This window comes from Bos grunniens, chromosome 15 (genome assembly GCF_055505025.1).
Source record: "Bos grunniens cultivar Pamir isolate PY7600 chromosome 15, Bosgru_T2T1.0, whole genome shotgun sequence".
Taxonomy (NCBI): Eukaryota; Metazoa; Chordata; class Mammalia; order Artiodactyla; family Bovidae; genus Bos; species Bos grunniens.
The window spans coordinates 16221023-16245682 of record NC_141179.1 but is presented as its reverse complement, the minus strand read 5'-3'; the positions used below and the strand labels follow the sequence as shown (position 1 = coordinate 16245682).

Sequence of the window (24660 nt, the reverse complement as noted above, 5' to 3'; positions counted from 1 at the left end):
CTCTTTCACTATCTCTTTGCATCCACTCCACTCATCTTTAACATTTTAAAACCATTAATCTGTTGTTCATCTGCATAATTTTATTTCAGAAGCGTTATATAAATGCAATCATGCAGTAATTACGTGGTGGAGACAGACTTTTCCACTCAGCAAGATTTTCTTAAGACCTATCCAAGTTGTTGCATGTATCAATAGTGGATTCTTTTGTCACAGCTGAATAGTATTCCTCAGCATGTGGAATTGTACAATTTGTTTAATTAGTCATCCATTTACCCATTGGAGGCTATCTGGGTAGTTTCCAGTTTTGGGCAACTACAAATAAAATTATTAGCATTTGTGTGTACGTTTCTGCATGAACATAAATTGTCATTTCTCTGAGATAAATGCCTGAGAGTACAATATCTGAGTCTTATGGTAAGCCCATTTCTAGTTTTAGGGTGAACTGCCAAACTATTTTCCTGGGTGGCCGTAACGTTTTGTATTACTTTTAGCAATGTAGAAGTCATGGAGTTTCTCTGCATCCTTGTCAGCATTGGTGTTATCACTATTTTTTATTTTAGACTTTCTGATAGGTGGGTAGTGATATCTCATTGTGATTTTAATTTGCATTTCTCCAATGGCTAATAGTGTTTAATATTTTTTATGTACTTATTTGCCATCTATATATCCTCTTCAATGAGATGTCAAATTAATGACTTTTATCCATTTTTAAATTGGATCTTTAGTTTTTTTAGGGGATTTTTTTACTATTGAGTTCCATGAGTTCTTTATATATTCTAGGTAAATATCTTTTTTCCAGATGTGTAGTTTATGAATATTTTCTCCCACTCAGTAAATTTGTACTTCATCCTCTAAATAAGATCTTTCAAAGAGCAAATGTTTTAAATTTTGACAAAGTCTAATTTATCAATATTTTCATTTGTAGGTTGTTCTTTTAGAAGAAAGAATAAAAACTTTTTGCCTAGTCCTAGTTTTCAAAGATTTTCTCCTATTTTTTCTAAATGCCTTATAGTTTTACATTTAAGTGTGTAATCCATTTTGAGATAGATATGTATAGTGCCACCTGGGAAGCCTTGTATACTCTGTCTCTAGATTTTATTCATCTTATAACTGAATGTATACTTTGATCAATATCTCTTCAAAATACAATTAATGTTTGTGTGTTGATATTAAATACTGCAATCATTCTGAACTCAGTAGTTTTGGGATATTTTTTCTTATATTAATAGATTCTTTGAGATTTTCTACATAGATCATCATATCATCTACAGATAGAAATTGTTTTAATTTCCCCTTTCCTATCTATATGATTTTTATTCCTTGTCTTGTCTTATTGCATTGGCTAGAACTTTCAGTACTATGTTGAGTATGAATAGTGATTCAGGCACCCTTACCTTGTTTCCAATCTTTTTTTTAAATCAAATGTTTTAATCTGTAGGAAAAGTAACAAACTTCCTAGAAAATTGAGACAATCTGATTTCCTTTACCTAGTACAACATGTATATTAACTAAGGTAAATTATCTAATGTGATTTTTAAATTAATTTATTTATTTTAATTGGAGGCTAATTACTTTATAATATTGCAGTGGTTTTTGCCATACATTGACATGAATCAGCCACGGGTGTACAGGTGTCCCCCCATTCTGAACCCCTCACCCATCTCCCGCTCTACCCTATCCCTCTACATTGTCCCAGAGTGCCAGCTTTGAGGGCTGTGCTTCATGCATTGAGCTTGCACTGGTCATCTATTTTACATATGGTAATATACATGTTTCAATGCTGTTCTCTTATATTGTCCCACCCTCGCCTTCTCCTACAGAGTCCAAAAGTCTGTTTTTCACATCTGTGTCTCTTTTGCTGTCTTGCATATAGGGTCATTGTTACTGTCATTCTAAATTCCATATATACGTGTTAATATACTGTATTGGTGTTTCTCTTTCTGACTTACTTCACTCTGTATAATAGGCTCCAGTTTTGTATACCTCATTAGAACTGACTCAAATGTGTTCTTTTATTTAGCTGAGTGATATTCCATTGTGTATATGTACCACAACTTCCTTATCCATTATCTGCCTATGGACATCTAGGTTGCTTCCATGTCCTAGCTATTGCAAATGGTGCTGCAATGACCACTGGGGTACGTGTGTCTCTTTCAATTCTGGTTTCCTCAGTGTGTATGCCCAGCAGTGGGATTGCTGCGTTGTATGGCAGTTCTACTTCTAGTTTTTAAAGGAATCTCCACACTGTTCTCCACAGTGGCTGTACTAGTTTGCATTCCCACCAACAGGGTAAGACGGTTCCCTTTTCTCCACACCGTCTCCAGAATGTATTGTTTGTAGACTTTTTTATGGCAGCCATTCTGACCAGCATGAAATGGTACCTCATTATGGTTTTGATTTGCATTTCTCTGATAATGAGTGATGTTAAGCATCTTTTCATGTGTTTGTTAGCCATCTGTACGTCTTCTTTGGAGAAATGTATGTTTAGTTCTTTGGCCCATTTTTTGATTAGGTCATTTACTTTTCTGGTATTGAGCTGCATGAGCTGCTTGTATATTTTGGAGATTGATTCTTTATCAGTTGTTTCATTTGCTATTATTTTTTCCCATTCTGAAGGCTGCCTTTTCACTTTGCTTATAGTTTCCTTCATTGTGCAAAAGCTTTTAAATTTAATTAGGTCCCATTTGTTTATTTTTGCTTGTATTTCCATTACCCTGGGAGGTGGGTCATAGAGGATCTTGCTGTGATTTATGTCAGAGAGTGTTTTGCCTATGTTTTCCTCTAGTAGTTTTATAGTTTCTGGTCTTACATTTAGATCTTTAATCCATTTTGAGTTTATTTTTGTGTATAGTGTTAGAAAGTGTTCTAGTTTCATTCTTTTACAGATAGTTGACTGGTTTTCCCAGCACCATTTGTTAAAAGAGATTATCTTTTCTCCATTGTATATTTTTGCCTCCTTTGTGAAAGATAAGGCCTCCATAGGTGTGTGGATTTATCTCTAGGCTTTCTGTTTTGTTCCACTGATCTGTATTTCTGTCTTTGTGTCATACCATACTGTCTTGATGACTGTAGCTTTGTAGTATAGTCTGAAGTCAGGCAGGTTGATTGTTCCAGTTACATTCTTTCTCAAGATTGCTTTGGCTATTAGAGGTTTTCTGTGTTTCCATACAAATTGTGAAATTATTTGTTCTAGTTCTGTGAAAAATACAATTGGTAGTTTGATAGGGATTGCTTTGAATCTATAGATTGCTTTGGGTGTATACTCTTTCACTATATTGATTCTTCCAGTCCACAAACATGGTGTATTTCTCCATCTCTTTGTGTCATCTTTGATTTCTTTCATCAGTGCTTTATAGTTTTCTATATACAAGTCTTTTGTTTCTTTGGGTAAATTTATTCCTAAGTATTTTCATTTATATTTATTTTGTTCTTTTTGTTGCAGCAGTGAATGGATTGTTTCCTTCATTTCTGTTTTCTCATTGTTAGAGTACAGGAATGCAAGAGATTTCTGTTTATTAGTTGTTCCCAATCTTAAAGGAAAAGCCTTCAGCCTTTCCTTCACAATTACGAATAAAGTTAATTTTAGATTTTGTTGTAAGTGCTCTTGATCAAGTAGGGAAAGTTTTCCTCTATTCTTAGCTTGTTGAAAGGTTTCTTTTTTTAAATCATGAATGAATGTTGAATTTTTTAAATGTTTTTTCTGCATTAATTGATATGATCATATGTTTTTTCATCTTTAGCCTATTGATAGAGGGGATTACATCTGAATGATTTTGAAATTTGAGGAAGCTTTGCATATCTGAAATAAAACCCCACTTGGTCATATTATTCTTTTTTAGAAAAAACTACTGGATTCAACTTACTGATACTTTGTTGACAATTTTTGTGTATCAGTTCATGAGTTACTGATTTGCTGTTTTCCCTTTTTGTACTATCTGCTTTTGATATCAAAGTAATACTAGTCTCATAAAATGAATTACAAAGTGATTCCTTCTCTATATTTTTTGGACATGATTATATAAAATTGGTGTTAATTCTTCCTTAAATGCTTGATAAAATTCTCCAGTGAAATAATTTGAACCTAGAGATTTCTTTTTTGTGAGCTTTTAAATTATAAAATCAATTTTTATAATAATTGTAGAACTATTTAGATGACATTTCATCTTGACTTGAATTTTCATTACTCATTGTTTTTAAGCTATTAGTCCACTTCTTTTCTGGATTTAAAACAGTTGTCCATTTATTTCTTTATTATCTTTTTAAAGGCTACCAGATTTGTAGCAATACCTCCTATTTCATTCCTAATGTTGGTAATTTGTCTTTTTTCTTTTCATATCTATCAGTCTAGCTAGAGGTTTACTAATCTTGATTTTTTTTTTCTTATAACAATAGATATTTGTTTTTAATGATTTTCTCTATTGTGTTACTGTTTTCAGTTTATTTCTGATGTTATCTTTATTATTTTCTTCCTGTTTATTAATTTCTGTTATAGTATATTTAATGGCTTGACTTTTACACTTAAAAAAATTCTCCAGCATGGAAACACACAACTATATATGTATAAAGATGTTCATCACAGTACTGAGACATAACCTAAATTTTCATGGTAGGAGATGGATTAATTAAATTATGGTCTATTTATACAGTGGGATACTATGCAGTCTACTACTACATAATATCCTATTAAAGGGGCTTCCCTTGGAGTTCAGCTGCTAAAGAATCTGCCTGCAATGCAGGAGACCTGGGTTTGATTCCTGTCTTGGGAGGATCCTCTGGAGAAGGAAATAGCAACCCACTTCAGTATTCTTGCCTGGAAAGTCCCATGGATAGAGGAACCTGGCAGGCTACCGTCTATTGGGTTGCAAAAGTCAGACATGACTTAGTGATTAAACCACCATAACTTTCATTTTTTTTTGCTGAGATTGTTTCATTTGTTTCAAGAGAATTTGTAATTATTCTTGAAGCATTTTTATAACAGCTGCTTTAAAATTCTTGTCAGATATTTTCAACATCTGACTCACCTCAATTCAGCGTTGTTTGATTGTCTTCTCTCATTCAAGTTATGCTTTTCCTGTATCTTGAAGGTATGATGAGTGATTTCCAGCTATATTTTGGACATTTTGGATAACATGTTAGGAGACTCTTGATCATACCCAAATATTTTATTTTAGTAGCAGTCACTTTATTTAAACTTAGAGTGTAGGTTCTGGCCAACTTTTGTGAGCTATAGTTGCAATGACAATTTGTTTTCAGAGCTCTTTCAATACTGATATGGGATACTTTATTTTGGTATTATTTGGGCTCTTGCTTTATTATTGGGCTTCCCTGGTGGCTAAGTGGTAAAGAATTCACCTTCAATGCAGAAGACACAGGTTCAATCCCTGGGTCGGGAAGATCCCTTGGAGGAGGGCATGGCAGCCCACTCCAGTATTCTTGCCTGGAAAAGTCCATGGACAGAGAAGTCTGCAGTCCATGTTCTCCCAAAGAGTCAGACAAGACTGAGCATCTAACACTTTAACTTTCACTTTATTATTGTAAGTGCCTCCTGGGCTGCTTAGTCAGTGTGGAGCAGGTGATGAATCCCTAGCCAGGCAATATTTGGGGGGAAAAATAATGTCAGGAAGGAAGTCTAATAATACTAGATATTTTAAAATGTCACAACAATTAAATATAATAATTAAAATACTGGTGCAACACTAGAGAGATTATGGAAAAGCACTGAAGCATTCAGAAATAGATCCAATAAACCTGTCAAGGTAGCATTTCAATCTAGTAGAATTGGGACTCCACCAGTGACCACCGCTTGGAAAGAGTCCACTTTTTAAAAAGTAGCCAATTAGCCCAACACAATTTATTGAGTAGTCTATCTTTTCCCTTACTGATCTGAAATGCCAATTTTTTCATATACCAAATCAATTTCATTATTTTTTGAGTTTTTTATTCTATTCAAACAATTTATTCTAGGAATAAGATCACACTATTTTAATCACTTTAGCTTTATAATTTGTTGTATTATCTGGGAAAGTAAATAACTTCTCAAACACTGCCATTATTACATATATATATATATATATATATATATATTTATACCTATATCAACTAATAGGATATTTCTCAGTCATGTCTGATTCTTTGTGGCCCCATAGACCATAGCCCACCCTCTCTGTCCTCGGATTTTCCAGCAAGAATACAGGAGTGGGTTGCCAGTTCCATCTCCAGGGGATCTTCCTGACCCAGGGCTCAAACCTGCATCTCTTGTGTCTCCAATGTCATCTGCGAAACTTATTTATTTTATTTGGCTGTGTCAGGTTTCAGTTGCAGCACTTGGGATTTCCCTTGCATCATGTGGGACGTTTCCTTGTGGTATACAGACTCTTGAGCTGTGGTGTGGGCTCAATAGTTGGCAGTGTGTGGGCTGCAGAGCATGTGGGTTCCAGCAGTTGTGGCAGGTGAGCTTAGTTACTCTGTAGCATGTGAGAGCTTAGTTCCCCAACCGTGGATCAAACTTGCATCCCCTGCATTGGAAGGTGAATTCTTAACCACTGGACCCCCAGGGAAGTCCCCTGCTATTATTTTTTAAATCACAAATTTTTAGGCTAATAACTAAAATATATTAGTATGAAAAAAGCCAACCATAGGAAAAAAATGTATATGTGCACATATATTTGTTTATATGTATGCCTCTCTCCATAGATATACCTATGTTTCTGTATATAAAAACATGTGCATATATACATATATAAAAGATGCTTACTTCTTGGAAGGAAAGTTATGACCAACCTAGATAGCATATTGAAAAGCAAAGATATTACTTTACCAACAAAGGTCTGTCTAGTCAAGGCTATGGTTTTTCCAGTGGTCATGTATGGATGTGAGAGGTGGACTGTGAAGAAAGCTGAGCACCAAAAAATTGATGCTTTTGAACTGTGGTGTTGAAGACTCTTGAGAGTCCCTTGGACTCCAAGGAGATCCAACCAGTCCATTCTGAAGGAGATCAGTCCTGGGTGTCCATTGGAAGGACTGATGCTGAAGCTGAAACTCCAATACTTTGGCCACCTCATGCGAAGAGTTGACTCATTGGAAAAGACCCTGATGCTGGGAGGTATTGGGGGCAGGAGGAGAAGGGGACGACAGAGATGAGATGGTTGGATGGCATCACCGACTCGATGGACATGAGTTTGAGTGAACTCCGGGAGTTGGTGATGGACAGGGAGGCCTGGCATGCTGTGGTTCATGGGGTCGCAAAGAGTCAGACATGACTGAGCGACTGAACTGAACTGGTATACATATATCCATACCTATATTTGTATGCTGTGCTGTGCTCAGTCACTCAGTCATGTCTGACTCTTTGCAACCCCATGGACTATAGCCCACCAGGGTCCTTTGTCTGTGGAATTTCCCAGAGAAGAATACTGGAGCAGGTTGCCATTTCCTTCTCCAAGGGATCTTCCGGACCCAGGGGTTGAACCTGCATCTCCTGTGTCTTCTGCACTGCAGGCAGATTCTTTGCCTACTGGGCCACCTGGGAAACCCCATATATTTGCATTGGCACAGACAATTTTTGGAAGGGCACATATGAAGCTAAAATAGTTATTTGCAGGGAGTGAGATTGTTGGGGATTCTATTGATGAAAGAGACTTTTCCCCTTTTGACCGTTCTCCACTTTTTATGTATTCTTTAGAAAACAAATATGCATTTCTTTCATAATTAAGACAATACCTGATTTGATTTACCATAAACCCAAACCTATACAAGGGCATATCCTGTATATCAGTATTTCTCAATTGTGGCTGCATATTAGAATTATTTGGAGACCTTTTAAGAGATCCAGATGTCAAGGGACCTGCTCCCAGAGGTTCTTATTTCATGGGTCTGGGTAGGGCTGTGGGCATTGATAAATTTTAGAAGTACCTCAGGTGTTTGTGGTGTGCAGTCATAGTTGAGAATCACTACTGTTGATGATGTGCGGCTTAAAGGGTCCCTGGAAGGTCACTGAAATGAGGTCTTTTCAGAGCATAATTATTTGAGAATGCAACCCAAAGTAATCTATCATTTCTCTGTCAGGCTAAATGTAGGCATGAGACAGAGTGCAAACAAGACTGGAGGAGAGTGATGGAAAAGAGCTTTGCTTTCCATGTCTGTGGTAGGCCTTAATGTTAACAGGTATAGACTCATTCAGGATTCCTCCACACATATGCATGCATGCATGCTCAGTCATGTCTGACTCTTTGTCCATGAGATTTCCCAGACAGGAATCCTGGAGTGGATTGCCATTTCCTATTCTTATCAACTCAGGGATAGAATCTGCGTCTCTTGCATCTCTTGCATTGGTAGGTGGATTTTTTATCACTGCGTCACACATAAGGGAGTCTTATAAACTAATCATAACCATAAAAGATACAAGAATCTCAAAGTAAACTAGAAACAGCAAAACAGCTATGCTTTAGGAACCCAGAATGTGGTTGATACTAGAAGGTTCCAACAGAGTTCCAAGAACCGGGGTTACTTGGAAACCCTCCCATAGGAGGCTTTCAAAATTCTTTCATCTGGAGAATTGCTTTGTTCAAATGAAATGCCTCGGGAATCCTGAGGTGGAAAGTAGATCTGAGAGGAACATGAAGAAACTGAAGAAATAACTGGAAACACAATTTTACTGAAGCTCTTTCTGCTTCTTGTGTGTGTGTCTTCCTCTGATGCTTCTCCCTAAGCCTGACTCTGCCTCTATATTCCTGACAGAGGAGCTGATTGGCCCAACTAGTCCTCAGTGGTCAGTCTCTGGTTGGACAAGCTTTTCCTCACCTGGTGACTATAGAGATAAATCCAACAGTTCATGGAGTCATATGCCTATTCATCCCTGGTCACCTGAGCCAGAGAGGGTATAGCAAGAAGAGGTGGGTACATAAAGCTGCCTTGGGATTGCAGGGGGAAAGTGTGGGTGAGGCAGTTTCCCTTAGAATGGGAGAGTGGACAGAACATTCACCATGATTAACCTGCCTAGACCAAGCACTTGAGCTTCCCCAGTGGCTCTGTGGTAAAAGAATCCGCTTGCAAAGCAGGAGATACAGGAGATGCGGGTTTGACGCCTAGGTCAGGAAGATCCCCCAAAGAAGGACACGGCAACCCATTCCAGCATTCTGGCCTGGAGAATCCCATAGGCAGCGAGACTGGCAGACTACAGCCCATGGGGTAGCAAAGAGCAGGACATGACTAAAGTGACTTAGCACATGCACCAAGCACTTAGTCACCAGTGAGTGTCCAATTGGAGTTTTTCAGTGGGGTGTGAACTATTTAAATTGAAGCAGAGATGTTAAAGAAAAACTGTTAGGAATAAATAGATAGCCCTTGCCCATAGTACTTCTCCAAAGGTCTTTTCTTGCTCTATGACTCTGAGCTTTTAAAAGGTCTTAAACAGCAGCCTAGGAGGTCAAGAGAATGGAATTCATTTTCCCCTGGGATTAGCTCTGGGCCACACATGGCTACTGAGCACTTGAGGTGTGGCTGGTACAAGTTGGCATGTGCTATAATTGACTGGATTTTGAAGCTTTGGTATAAAAAAAAGAAACCTTACATATTCATTAGTAATTTTTTTATTAAATGCATATTGAAATATTGTGTTGGCCAAAAAGTTCTTTTTCCCTAAGATGTTATGGAAAAATCCAGACCAACTTTTTGGCCAACCAAATACTATTTTGGATATAGTGGGTTAAAGAAAATATATTATTAAAATTAATTTCATCTGTATTACTTTTTCAAAAAATGTGGCTATTAGAAAATTTAAAATGACACATATGGCTCACATTATGGACACAGGGACAGCTAGGTTAGACAGTAACTCTGCTGTTTTCCCCTGCACGGATTTGGCTGTAAAGATCTGTGTATAAATGACAGCTCTTTGCTGCGGGGCCCACGTCTGTATCTTATTCTTGGTTTGTAATTAGAGCTGCAGCAGTTCATCCTGCTCCGGTTCTTTCTCTTTGCCTCATAGACTGCGGCCCAATTGCTTTTCTCAAATAGAAACACTTAATCCTCTCCTGTGGTTTCCCAACATCCCCTGGACAGGCAGCCCTGTCTATGGCTCTGCCTCAGAGAATCCTTACAGAACTTCACTCTGCCTCTTGGTCTCTGTTATTCTTTCTTGCCTTGATTCCCTCCTTCCTTTCCAGGACTGGCACACAGCAAATAGCTTGCCTTTGTATCTTTGCCCACTTTTTACAAAAGCCCTTTCCTTTGGGGACAAATGTCTGCTTCTTAATGCTTCGTCACCCTTTAGCTTTGTTCCCCATGGAATGAAGTTTGTGGATGGAACTAAGTCACTTCTGAAATGTATCAACTTCAAAAATTAATAATGATCTTAATAAAAACAATTACTGTTATTTACTGAGTTTATTACTGGCCAGGATCTAATCTGGTTACATTACAGAAAGTTTTCATTTAACCCTGACAACAATCCCACAAAGCCTATGCTATGATCCCCTATGACAAATGGGAGAAATTAGGTTTAATGACATTACAGTCCTTGCTTACCTATCACTGGGAAATGGGGGCCCTGGGATTTAAACCCACATCCGTCCCAAAGTCCTTGCTCTTCCCCATTACATTTAACACTGCCTTTCACATGCTGTGTCACCTCCCAAGTTAGGAACTCCAAATTGGAATTCAATGCCTCATAGCAAGTGACATGTATAAGCAAATTTGCTGAATGATAACAGTGCTGTGCATTTGTTTTGATGATTCTCTAGTTGACATACAATTCTCACAAACCTTTGATTAAAAAAATAAAAATGGGCTTTATGAGCCCTATTTCACACACTGGAAAAACTGAGCTCCAACAAGATGAAATGATTCTTCTGGGGCTACTTTGTTGAGTAACAATCCCCAGCCAGGCAAGAACCCAGTTTTCTGGAAATATTTATTCTCCTTTTTCTTTCCTCATCAGAGTATATTAGGCATTATGCTGCTTGGATGGCAGAATATGGTGGCAAATCATGTGTTATAATGGCTGATTTAATGTGAGTTATGGCAAGTGTTTGCAGGTACAGACTCATATGAGTTTCTCAGCTGTAGGCGTGTCAGTTTCATTCATTCAGCAAGATTTCCTGACCCTAAATCTGGCCAGCCATCATGCTAACAGTGAGCATGGAAAGGCGGATAAGATACGACTTTGTCCTAAGAAGATTACCTTCTAACAAGGACAGGAACCATCTTGCAAAGAGAGTATTATCCAATGGGAAAGTGTAGTCTTAATGGAATTTTAAAAGTTAGGAGAGGCGGAAAGGGAGAAGGATTTAACTCTCCCTGGGAAAGTTTCATGGTGGAGGGAACTTCTGAGTTTGGTTTCAATGGACTGACTTTAGAGATGAAAAGCCTGAGACACTGAGTATTCTGCAAAGGACTTCATCATCTTATAACTTTATTAAGTTTCCTAAAAATATGCTTGTTGCCACAGCTCCTTAGAGAGTAGCATGAATTATTCAGTGGAGTACTTAAAATATTAACATCAGTAAATTCCATAGGAACTTCACAAATACTCTGCCCAGTTGGTTAAGCCAATTTGAAAGAATGGTTTCCAATTCTACAAAGTTGGTAAGACTATGTGGAAAAACAAATGAAGCCCAGAAGAATCATGTCAACTCTCTAAACATCACCCCATTTCAGAGGAAGACTTCATGCCTCTAGATTTCATGTCCTTTTATTTGTCAAAGAGGTATTTTCTTTCACAGGGGATATTTAGAGTATTCTACTCTCTCTTCTCTTCCAACCAAGAAAAAGTCTTGTATGTGCTACTGAATTTAATCATTGGAATATTAAGAGCCCAGATGTACACTCTGATGTGTTTGGTTTATTTGAAGTTAAAATCAAACCTAAAGGAAATCAACCCTGAATATTCATTGGAAGGACTGATACTGGAGCTCCAGTACTTTGACCACCTGATGCAAAGAGCTGACTCACTGGAAAAGATTCTTTTTTTTTTTTTGGAAAAGATTCTGATGCTGGGAAAGATTGAGGACAGGAGGAGAAGGGGGCAACAGAGGATGAGATGGTTGGATGGCATCACCGACTCAATGGACATAAGTTTGAACAACCTCTGGGAGATAGTGAAGGACAGTAAACCTGGTGTGCTGCAGTCCATGGGGTCACAAAGAGTCAGACACAACTTAGCAACTGAACAACAACAAAAGGAAAATATCTGTCAAAGTTTAGAAACTGAAACTCATTAGAGTCAAACCCTTGGGGCAGCCCAAGAGGAGAGTGCCCTCTATTTTACTGTGGTCCACAAGGGTGCCTATGACTGAGTTTTCTGATAGCTAATGCCAGGCTTGACATTGTGCAATGGACTGAGGGTTTGTGTTCCCTCAAAATCCATATGTTGAAGTCCTAAAGTCCACTGTGGTGGTCTTAGGAGGTGGGGCCTTTGGAAAGTAATTAGATCATAAGGGTGGAGGCTTCGTGAATGGAATTAGTGCCCTTATGAGAGGATCCCCCTCCCCAGAGAACTCTCTAGCTCTCCTTCTGCCATGAGAAAATGCAATGAGAAGTCAGTATTCTATAATGGAAGAGAGTTCCTCCCGAACCTGACCATGCTAGCAACCTAATCCCAGACTTCCAGCTCAAGAACTATAAGCAATACATTTCTTTTGTTTATAAGCCATCCAGTCTGTGGTACTCGGTTATAGCATCCAATCTTGACAAAGACACCTAGCCCCTCGGTAATGGAGATCTTAGCTAGAAATTCCTAGTTGAGAAGGAAGATCTCATCACATGACCTCTTCCCTCTTGTGCTTCAATTTAGTTGTTTGGTTTTTTTTTCTGGATGTAATCAGACAGATTTATACTCCCTATTCAAAGCCAAGATGGAACATTCCTTCTGATTCCTGACTCACTGAAGAATAAGGCCAAGATCTGCAAAGCTTGGAGGGCATTAGGACTGGGGTAAAATCTTAATATTCCAGGAAGAGTATCTCATCTTCAAGCAACCTCTGAAGAACAAGACAAGGGGCAAGAGGTCCCAGAATGGCTCAGCAGCACTGAGGACTTTTGGTGACTATCAATATTTTGTTGAAAATTTTAAAATGGATATCTTGACAGAAGAGTTCACAAATACAATGGTCTGTCTGGGAGAAAATTAACTCCTTACTGGGTATTGAAGTACAGGTTGCAAAGACATAGACTGGAGAGTCATGTATAACATAAGGGTTAGATTAAAGGTCCTCAGCTGCTAACTTCCTGATTCTATTATTTGCAGATCCTTGATTTATCTATACATGACTCAAAGCTTGCACTTAGTACGTTGTTCTGTAGTAATATGCCCAGATGTTTGTCTCCCCCTCAAGGTTGAAAACTTTCTGAAGGAAAGACAAGATTTATCCTTTTCTATCCGAAGCACTTAGCACAGTGACTAGTATATAGGAGACATCAAGTAAATATTTATCAAATGAATGAACAAGTTTATTTTATATACCGATATCTCTAGCTAGACACACACACACACACACATATATATATACCTTGATTTATAGTGTAAGTTATCAGCAAGTGGAGGGTGTTCAGATTCTTTAGAACCCATGGCTGCTTGAATGCCTGAATGATGGAATATGCCATATGAATCTCCAAACATGGCACTTCTAATTATTTCATCCCTTCTCTACAAAATGGAGCTCTTTTATGCTAGCTAAGGCAGAATCAAAGTAGGAACAGGGCTTTTTATGAATTTGTATCTCTAGATTAAACCCCCCACCACTAGAAAAGACCCTGGAGGTATTGGTTAGAGGTCTAGGTGTGACTTGGCTGCATTCAGTGGGCAGGAGTCTCCTGTGGATGATCAGAAGCGTAGTTTCATCCAGTCTTGGGAAGGGAAGCAGGTGGGTGTACAATGGACAGAGGCATGCCGGGTGGAGGAGCAGGTATGCACACTGAAGTGGGAGCATAAGTGGGAGAATCTCAGCCAGTTAGACCAGATGAGAAGGTAAGAACAAAGCCAGGAAGCAGAGGCAAATAGGGTGTGATCTTTAGGTGGAGAAATTACTAGAGAAGCAGAGGAGGTGGATGAGGTTGCAAAGACAATCCTTGCTAAAGGGACATGTTAAAATGAGGTATGCTTGCTCCAAACACCACCATTCAGTCATATATTCATTCATTCAACAAATAGTTGGTGCTTGTGAAACCCCTGTATCAATGCTACAGACACAAATAGAATCTCTGCCCTTATGTACATAAACTTGAACTAAACTCTACATACATATTAACAGATAATTACAGTGCAGTGTGATACACATTGTAATGAAGCAAGCACAGGGCAGTCTGGGGGACAAGGAACCAAATCCCAGATGAAATGTGAAGGATAAATTGCAAGGTGAGGAAGGAAGAGCACTCTTGCTTCAGCTCCAGCAATGGCTGCATATCCAAAAAATCTAAGAAGGGAACTAATTTAGGGATTTCAAATATTTTGCAATAGTTGGCCCTTATATGCCATGTTAAGTGGTCCAGACTTTCTCCTGGGAATAATGAATCATTAGAGTATTTTGATCAAGGAGGGACATGATCAAATCTGTGTTCTAAAAATATTACAGCAAAGTGTGGAGAAAGGGTTGGAGGAAAGAAAGACCAGGGACCCACTGAAGTCACCACAGTGTCTCAGTAAGAGGGGACAGTGGCTGATCTAGGCTGAGGCAATGAAAGCAGAGGGTAGCAATTGCATTCCTGAGATATTTAGATGTTAGACTGGACAAAGTTTGGTGATTGGATGTGAAATGCAATCAACTAATCAAGGATGACCAGGGAATTCCCTGGTTGTCCAGTGATTAAGACTTGGTGCTTTCATTGCCAGCACCCAGGTTCAATCCCTGCTTGGGAATTAAGATCCCTCAGGCAGCTGAGGCTGTGGCTTGTTCTAGAGGCAGCTCCAAAAAGAGTTCTGGTGGTTGGAGACTCTGAGCCCTAAACTCAAGTCCAAAGGCGCATTTGGCTTCACACCCTCTCTTAGGATAGATAGGTTGCCTTTGGGAGCTTAATAGGATATAGTATCTGACTAGGGTCCTTACTCACATTGGCCATTATCATTTATTCATTCATTCAATGCTTTTGAACTGTGTGTTGGAAGGCTCTTGAGAGTCCCTTAGACTGCAAGGAGATCAAACCAGTCAATCCTAAAGGAAATCAGTCCTGAATATTCATTGGAAGAACTGATGCTAAAGCTGAAACTCCAATACTTTGGCCACCTGATGTGAATAACTGACTCATTGGAAAAGACCCTGATGCTGGGAAAGATTGAAGGCAGGAGGAGAAGGGGGTGACAGAGGATGAGATGGTTGGATGGCATCACCAACTCAATGGACATGACTTTGAGTAAACTCCAGGAGTTGATTACGAACAGGGAAGCCTGTCATGCAGCAATCCATGGGGTCACAAGAGTCGGACATGACTGAGGGACTGAACTGAACTGAATCATCCAGTATTTATTAAATATCAATATTATGCTCAAAGCACTCCAATATTCCATAGATCCCAGTGTCCAACTCTGCTCAGTTCTTCTTTCTGTCTCTCTCTCCATTTTTTGCTATTTATTATTTTAATTTTTTCAGATTTATTGAGGTATAATTGACAAATAATATTGGAAGACATTTAAAGTGTACATCATGATGATTTGATATACACACACACACACACACACACACACACACACATTGTGAAATGATTCTCCCATCTAGTAAACACATCCATCATCTCACATATATTTGTCTTATTTTTTCTCTCAGTGAGAACATTAAATTCAACTCTTTTAAAAAATTTCAATTATACAATAGTGTTATCAGTTATACTCACAGTGTTATACAATTAGATCCTCAGAACTTGTTCATCTTATAATTGAAAGTTCTACCCTTTATACCAACCTTTTCCTATTTCCCCTGCCACCCTGGCCTTGGCAACTGTTTTTTCTACTCTCTGTTTCTATGAGCTCTTTTTTTTCCTTTAGATTTTACATGTACATGATACCATGCACTATTTGTCTTTCTCAGTCTGGCTTATTTCACCTAGCACAATGCCCTCCAAGTCCATCCATGTGGTTGCAAATGGCAAGATTCCCTTCTTTCTTATGGCTGAATAATGTGTGTTTGTGTATGTGTGTGCTAAGTCTCTTCAGTCATGTCCGACTTTGTGCAACCCTATGGACTGTCACCCGTCAGGCTCCTCTGTTCATGGGGATTCTCCAAGCAAGAATATTGGAGTGGGTTGCCATGCCCTCCTCCAGGGGATCTTCCTGACCCAGCTATTGAACCTGGGTCTCCCGCAGTGCAGGCGGATTCTTTACCCCTGAGCCACCAGGGAAGCCCCAGCTGAATAATATTTCATTGTATGTATCTTCCACATCTATTCGTCCACCGACAAGACACGTAGGTTGTTTCCATATCTTGGCTATTGTGAATAACGCATCAGTGAATGTGGGAGTACAGATATCTCTTGGGAACAAAAGAGCTTCTCAAAGTCAGAATTACAAGTGTAAGTTCCCAGTACTTTCCCACTCATGCCCTCTACTCTGCCCTATTGTATGTATTATTGTTTGAGCTGCCATGTGCTGTTTTACAGAAAACTTTCTTCACTTCTTATTCCTATGCTTGCAATAATTTTTTTTTTTTTTTTTTGCCTTTTAGTTTCTTTTACATGGACTTGGTCCTTGATAGAATTTTGATTTGGCTACAGATTAAACATTTTATAGAAAACTCTGAATAAGTTGTCTTATATGGCCAGAAGCTAGGAAAGTATCCACTAGCCTCCAGAGTTTTGTGAGCAACTCTGGGGCTTCCTGTGACTGATGTGATGGTGTTAGAATTGCAGGAACAGATGTGACTGATCAGTCTTCCTTGAAATACTTGTGTTTGATGCAATTTCATTTCACATTTTGTGCTTGACTTTCCCAAGTTGAGGTGTGAAATTCAAGCATCAGAGAAACCAGCAGGGCTTTCAAGTTGAAGTTAATAAAACACTCAACATGAACCTATGTAGTTCAGATTAATAAAATAAAATGTATGGGTGTGAGAGCCTAACCTCCCTCATCCAGAAGATAGCACCTTACAATTCTCTTTCCTGTGGTCCAGTGGGTTTCTTCTCCCCGCCTCCTTGGTGGCTCAGATGGTAAAGAATCTGTCTGCAATGTGGGAGATCCAGGTTCAATCCCTGGGTTAGGAAGATCCCCTGGAGAAGGGAAGTGGATGTCTAGGCCACTGGACCAAGAGAGATGAATCTACTTTGAAAACCCTTCTCCAATGATTCAGTAAAGTTCTGTTTTTGTCAAACAAAGTTATTATAATCTCCAACTCACTTCTCAAGATTAATAAAATGATTTTGAATGAACAGTATATGATAAATACATGTTGCTTTTAAAGGATGTAATATTATTATTAATGTTATTTTACAATTGGTAAAGATATAAGACTTTGAGTAATTAGTTTATTTGATTAAATGATGATACCCATAAAACTTGCAGTTTTAATGAAATTAAAAAGTACTTTCTCCTTGGAAAGAAAACTACAACAAAACTACACAGTGTATTAAAGCAGAAACATCAGTTTGCTGACAAAGGTCCATCTAGTCAAAGCTATGGCTTTTCCAGTAGTCATGTATGCATGTGAGAGTTGAACCATAAAGAAGGCCAAGTGCCAAAGAATTGATGCTTTCAAACTGGTGCTGGAGAAGACTCTTGAGAGTCCCTTGGACTACAAGGAGATCAAACCAGTCAATCCTAAAGGAAATCAGTCCTGAATATTCATTGGAAGGACTGAGGCTGAAGCTGAAGCGCCAATACTTAGCCACCTGATGTGAAGAGCCAAACTGATTAGAAGAGACCCTGATGCTGGGACAGATTGAAGGCAAAAGGAGAAGGGCGTGACAAAAGGTGAGATGGTTGGATGGCATCACCAACTCAATGGACATGAGTTTGAGCAAACTCCGGGAGATAGTGAAGGACAGAGGAGCCTGCATGCTGCAGTCCATGGGATTGCAAAGAGTTGGACATAACTTAGTGATTGAACAAGAAACTGGTATGATCATGGCCCAGAACTGAATTTCTGTTCCAAACATGTTTTTAGGTTTGCACAGAGCACCCATCTTGTTCCAAAGGCAGATTACCTCTAGTCTCATCAGCCACCTCTCACATGCTGAGGCTAAAGTCTCAAATTTGCTAGTGGACAAATAACACAGCTTTCTCAGCCTACTAACGTAATTGGATAGGTGACCTTTGTATGTAAAAGCATAGTATTATAGACTTCACAAACCTTTGACATCATCTAGTCCTAATTCCTTCATTTGAAGTTGAGGAAATTAAACCTCAAGAGTATAAATGGGTTTGCCCAAAGTTACCCAGTTAGTGCCAGCATTAGCATTAAAATCTGACTCTATTGACAAATCCAGTGTTGTCCCTATGGTATTATGCTATACCCATTCTGGTCTAGAGTTCCCCTCTAAAATTTTCGGGTGCTTGGATTGAACACAAACCCCTAGTGAGCCAGGGCCCAATTAAGTGCAGTACAATCTTTGGTGCCTCCTGGTATTCAACTAGAGATTTGTGGATGTTTGTTGCAACTCTCCAAGAGTACCACCCTTCTCTAGGCAGACAGCCAAAACCCATCACATCAGTCTGCCTTGTCCGCAGACAGACTGGCAGTGCAGGAACCTGCAGGGCAACTCTGAGCAGCATTCTTGAGACCAAAGGAAGCCAGCTGCTCTGATTGAAGCTGGTGATCACCAGGACCCATCCTAATGAGGCTGACAGGGTTTCTGCCCTGGAGAATGTCCCACTGGCTGCATTCACAGATTAGGTCCATCAGTCACCTTCAATTATTCAGTCGTGTTCTTTGGAGGACCTGCAATGCAGAGAATTATAAAATCTCTTTGTAATGTTGGGAGAAGTTTGGCTGTGAGTTGTAATCTTCCCAGATACGGTTTACAGGAAGGGATTCCCAGGCTGGACTTCTTGGAGACAGCCAGTGAAGTGTCCTTTTTATGAAAACTAGAGCCCTCATGACATGGACCTTCTATCATGGTTTTCAAGAGAAAGTGGAAAATGCATCTTCATGGTCCTTCTCAGCCCTGGGATTTTCTTTGAAAATAATATTTATTATATATTTTTTCAGATTATAAAAATAATGCATGTCTCTTATGGAAAATGCAGAAGATTACAAAGAAAATGAGAAGTACTCATATTTCCATTATGATGGGAAGTACTCATATTTTCAATATGATGGGATTTACCTCCAAAGTTTAGTTCAGATTTTCCAGTCTGTTTTTTAGTCACATATAGAAGTATATACTTAGGTTTTTTTAATGCAACTGTTATCCTACCCTGAAGTTCTAGGATTCTATAAAACATGCAGAACTAATTACAGTAAGTCCCTTGCTCAAAGCCTTGAATGCGATAGTTGCTCCATAAACATGCTAACTGAATGAAAAAGGGAACCATGATTTTTTGACTCGATTAGACTTGTTGAAGATCTCATACTCAGACTGTGCCTGAATCTTTTAATTTTTATGTTTTATTGAAGTACACATGGCTCAGATGGTAAAGAATCTGGCAGCAATGCAGGAGACCTGGGTTCAATCTCTGGGTTGGGAAGATCCCCAGGAGAAGGGAATGGCAACCCACCCCACTGTTCTTGCCTGGAAAATCCTATAGACAGAGGAGCCTGGCAAGCTACAGTCTATGGGGTCACAAAAAGTCAGACACGACTGAGCAACTAACACACACACATGCACACGCACACACACACATAGTTGATTTACAATGTTGTGTTAATTCTTGCTGTACTGCAAAGTGACTCAGTTACACACACACACACACACACACACACACACACATATATATATTCCTGTTTATATCATTTTCCACTATGGCTTATCCCAGGTCACTGAATATAGTTCCCTGTGTTATGCATTAGGACCTTGTTGTTTATCTGTTTTATTCTATATGTAATAGTTTGCATCTACTAGCTCCACTCCCAGTCCATCCCCCATGACCCTCCTTCCCTGTTGGCAGCTACAGGTCTGTTCTCTATGTCTGTTTCAGCTTCATCAGTTCAGTTCAGTTCAGTTCAGTTGCTCAGTCGTGTCCGACTCTTTGCGACCCCATGAATTGCAGCACGCCAGGCCTCCCTGTCCATCACCAATTCCCAGAGTTCACTCAAACTCATGTCCATCAAGTCGGTGATGCCATCCAGCCATCTCATCCTCTGTCGTCCCCTTTTCCTCCTGCCCCCAATCCCTCCCAGCATCAGAGTCTTTTCCAATGAGTCAACTCTTTGTATGAGGTGGCCAAAGTACTGGAGTTTCAGCTTTAGCATCATTCCTTCCAAAGAACACCCAGGGCTGATCTCCTTTAGAATGGACTGGTTCAGCTTCATAGATACCTTCAATTGTGTCATATTTTATATTGCTCATATATGTGATATCATATAGCATTTGTCTTTCTCTCCCTGACATACTTCACTTAGTATGAGAATCTCTAGTTGCATCCCTGTTGCTGCAAATGGCATTTTTCATTCTCTTTTATGCTTGAGTAATATTCCATTGTATATATGTACCACTTCTTCTCTATCAACTCATTTGTTGATGGACACTTAGGTTGCTTCCATGTCTTGGATATTGTAAATAGAGCTGCTATGAACATAGGAGTGTGTATATCTTTTAGAATTAAGAGTTTTCTTCTGGATATATGCCCAGAAGTGGGATTGTTTTGGCTATTGTGAATGCCTGAATCTTGACAACAATCTTCACATGCTAAAGAAACATAATAAACTAGAAATTGAGTGCTTCCCTTCAAGAACATGTTCCCGCCCCAGCAGAGTATCAGTAGTCAATTATCTCCATTTTTTCGTGCTCATTATTTCAGGAGATTCCGTTTGATGAGAGAGCTGCACATACAAGAGACTTGCGGGAAGCATGGACCTTAGTGAAAAATGGCCTTTGGAGGAAGGAACCTGGCTGTCTCACGCTGGAGTTCATCATTTTGCCAACACCAGAGGGGGTATGGCTGCCTTTGCTGTCCCAGATACACGCGGTCCTCTTCAACTCATGCACCCACTGGGTCAACCCAGCGGTACACACTACATGCCCAGCGCTATCTGCCTTTTCAAAACCAGCTGGGTGGAGAGGCGAAGGCATGGACTTTGGAGTCAGACAGACCCAGGTTCAGATATGGAATTTTCTCTTTATACGCTATGGGGCCTTAAGAAAATCTATTGTTTCCTCAGCCTTAACATGAGAGTAAGAATGCCTACTTGGAGGTTTGCAATGAGCACCATTAAGTAATGTAAGCTGTCATTGAATGAGACCTTACCCTAGCTGAGTGGGAAGCCGGTCACCTAACTTTGATCACCTAACATCCAGGCACTATTTTCTTGCCTGTCTCCCATCTCCTCCCCTCTCATCTCCTCTCCACAGCCCTGCAAAGATTAAGACTGGGGATAATGCAACCGGTATAACTGGCATAGATTGGCTCTCCTTCATTCTGTGTCCACATCCTAGCATCTGATTAATACAACTCAGAGTTAAGTTCGGGATGTTGTTACTGTCCTGGCATGGAGCACACAGGTGTCAAAACCATACCCCTGACGCAGGGAAGTGGTCCTCTGTCAGGTCCAAGGTCTGCCCCATTGCCCATCTAATGGGGATCCACTTTGGTAGGAGCTAATCTATGGATGAGAAAACAGAGGCCACTGAAGTTAATGCATTCACAAGATGTTTTTAAAAATGGTACGCCTCTCATTTGCTGTTATTTATTCATTCACTCAATTAATAATGAGCAGCTACTACATGCCAAGCACTGGGAATATAAGAAAGAGATTAAGATAGACACAGAGATCACCAGACTACATTCCCTACTCTACCCCATCTCTAAAATGGGGTAACTTAGATAGCAATAAACACTTACTTAGTTTTTGCACTGCATCAGGGTACATTTTTCAACCAAGACAGCTGCACACAATGGGAGTTTCCCCAGAGGGAAGCTTTAGGTTCTGAGAGGAGGAACTTGGATGCAGTCCAGACAAAAACCAATCGCTGTTCACTCCTACGCCCTGTCACATTGCCACCTGAGCCACTTTTTAGAGGTTCTTAAGCCATGTCTCCTCACAGCCCAGGGCACAAAGTTGAACCTCCTCAGCTCCACACACAGCCTGCCTTTCCTGGTCTGACCTCTGCCTGCCTCTCTAGACTCATCTCCTGCAGCTCCTCACTAAACACAAAGCCTTCCTCATCACCGTGTCTACCTCCCCCTGGATCCTTGAGTGCCTCACGTCCTCACACACCTGTGAGCCTCTGCAAAGACTGTCATTAGTATATGCCTTCTACCTGGCCAGGTCCTGCTCATCTCTGAAGCGCCAGCTTCAGTCATCTCTTCTGGGATCTCTTCACCCGTCCACCCCCATCCTAATCGGAATGAGCAGTCTATCTTCAGTATTGCCACAGAGCTTGCAGCTTTCCATGTCACCAAGTTTCTACATTGTATTGTCACTGTCTGCATCCTAGATGACCTGTGAGCCTCTCAGGGGCAGACATCTTGTTTTATTTGCTTTTGCATCCCTTTCACAAGCAGCCTGGCAAATATTTGATATGTATTTGGTGGCTGGCTGGCTGGGTGGCTTGATGAATGAATGGATGTATGAATGAATGATGGCTGAGACCAGGTCCTCTGCAGATTTCTGTGGTCACTGAGAATGTCTTTTGACTGTGGCAGCCCAATGCATTGCACAACTGCTTCTGGAATCACTCCACCTTGCTTTGGGCACACCTAGAGCATTTTTCTCAGTGACCCCAGGCTTGTTCATTAAAGCTGGATGGCATAGGAGAGAAGTAAGTAAGTATGGTTTGCCTGCATCATCCATCATAGAAGTTTAGAGCAGAAAGAAGCCTCAGGGGTCACTGTGACAAGGGGGTGGCTAGAAATTCTACTGTGAGCAGTTCCAAGCATTATCACACATCTCCTTGAGTTCACCACATCATATATCTACAGTCTTTGGAGATACATCTGGCTTGTAGGAAGGGGACCCAGCCCGGTGTCTAGATCTGCCTGATGGAGAGGCACTGCTCTTGGGTAGTGATGAGCATCTGGAGCTGATGGAAAAGCTTAGCTCAGATGGGCAGCAGATCCCTTGTTATCTGGCCCCAGTTCAGACAGTCGGTCTGTGATGTTGGAGGTGTCCAAGACAGACTTTGGCTGTGTTGTCCTGTGTGGGTGAAGCACCCTCTCAAGGAAGCAGTATGCTGAAATGTGAAAGTTCTTGTGAGCGGCTGGATCTGGGTGGTTCTCGGGCTGGATTAAGCGGGGCTTCCCTGGTAGCTCAGTCGGTAAAGAATCTGCCTGCACTGCAGGAGACCCGCGTTCTCTCCTTGGATTGGGAAGATCTCCTGGAGAAGGAAATGGCAATCCACTTAAGTACTCTTGCCTGGAAAGTCCTATGGATAGAGGAACCTGGTGGGCTATGGTCCATGGCATCTCAAGAGTTGGACATGACTTAACAACTAAACTACCACCACCTCCAGAGGCCTAGGTCAGGGTTCAGGGAAAGGATGCAGGTCCTAAGAGGACTAGGTAGGGTGGCAAAATGGAAATACGGTGAAATGTTGAATTGAGGTGAGGAAACTCACACTCAGAAACAACCAAACTTGCACAGTGGGAGACCCCTGTGCCAGACTTAAGTCAGAACTGGATGAATTACAAAAAAATATTTGTAATCTCTCATTAGATAGATACCTTACACCGGACGTGACACTACACCTTTCTTTAGTATAGATAAAGACCATCACTGTTCATTCTCACAACAACCTTATTCTCCTTTTATGAATGAAAAAAATTGAGCCTGAAGATGTTGGGAAACTTGCTCAAGGTCACAGGCAATGTGGGGATTTGAACGGAGGTCTGCCTGACACTTAGCCATGCCAATTTATTGCCTGACGATTCACCCTCCAAAACTAGCTACTCTGCCTTCTCAATTAAAGGCTCTGGGGGTCCAGTTACAGACTTTTTTTTTTTTTTTGCTGCTTATTTCGTTGTCACAGTAGAAAAGACAACTAGCTCTTAACAAGGCCAGAAAACCCACAGTGCTGTTGCAATGTGTGGGTTACCATCCAAGAGCCACCAATGGGCACCTCAGCTAATGCATTGCCAAGGCCTTGATCCACCTGCTTCGGACCATCTTCCCTCCACCTCTTACCCCACGTCCCCCCTCTCCCAACACTGGCTGGTCCCAGCTGCTCCATCTCGGAGGCTCACTGTGGGCTAATGGGGTTTACATTTCTAGCGAGCTACCAGGGAAAGTCCTGAAAGTGTGCAAGCCTTGAGATCTTATTCTTGGCTTCACGGAGTCCTTTGAGAACCGTGTTACCTGCCAGGGTGGCTCAGTCATCCTGGTGAGTCATGGGCCTGGAGGCAAGGCCAGTTCCAGGCAACATCTGGGCATCTCGGCTGCCATGAGGGTGGGTCAACCTCCTGGAAAGCTGGCTGGGAAGAGCCCAGGATGTCTGGGGGAGATACAGAATTTCTCCACGAAAGTCCCTCTTCCACTCCCAAAGCCTACACTCTTAAAATCCCCTCAAGGGCCTGGGCCAGTGGTTACGCAAATTTATTTTAAAGGCCTGGAACACATTTTCCAAATGAAATTAAATGCAGGGCCTAAC

General features: G+C 40.4%; 1 protein-coding gene across 8 annotated transcripts in view; it reads left to right on the top strand.

Moving 5' to 3' along the window:
* The window catches only part of AMOTL1 (angiomotin like 1), a 199060-nt gene that overhangs the window by 9834 nt on the left and 164566 nt on the right, over positions 1 to 24660 (top strand). For 5 of the 8 annotated variants that reach the window (XM_086338993.1, XM_086338985.1, XM_086338984.1 and 2 more), the window contains exon 2: positions 20876 to 21010. The exons of the other annotated variants lie outside the window; for them this stretch is intronic. In XM_086338993.1, coding sequence (XP_086195119.1) covers positions 20926 to 21010 — 85 coding nt within the window. In that variant the 5' untranslated portion in view covers positions 20876 to 20925. The remainder of the gene's footprint in view (positions 1 to 20875; positions 21011 to 24660) is intronic. 8 annotated transcript variants of the gene reach the window in all.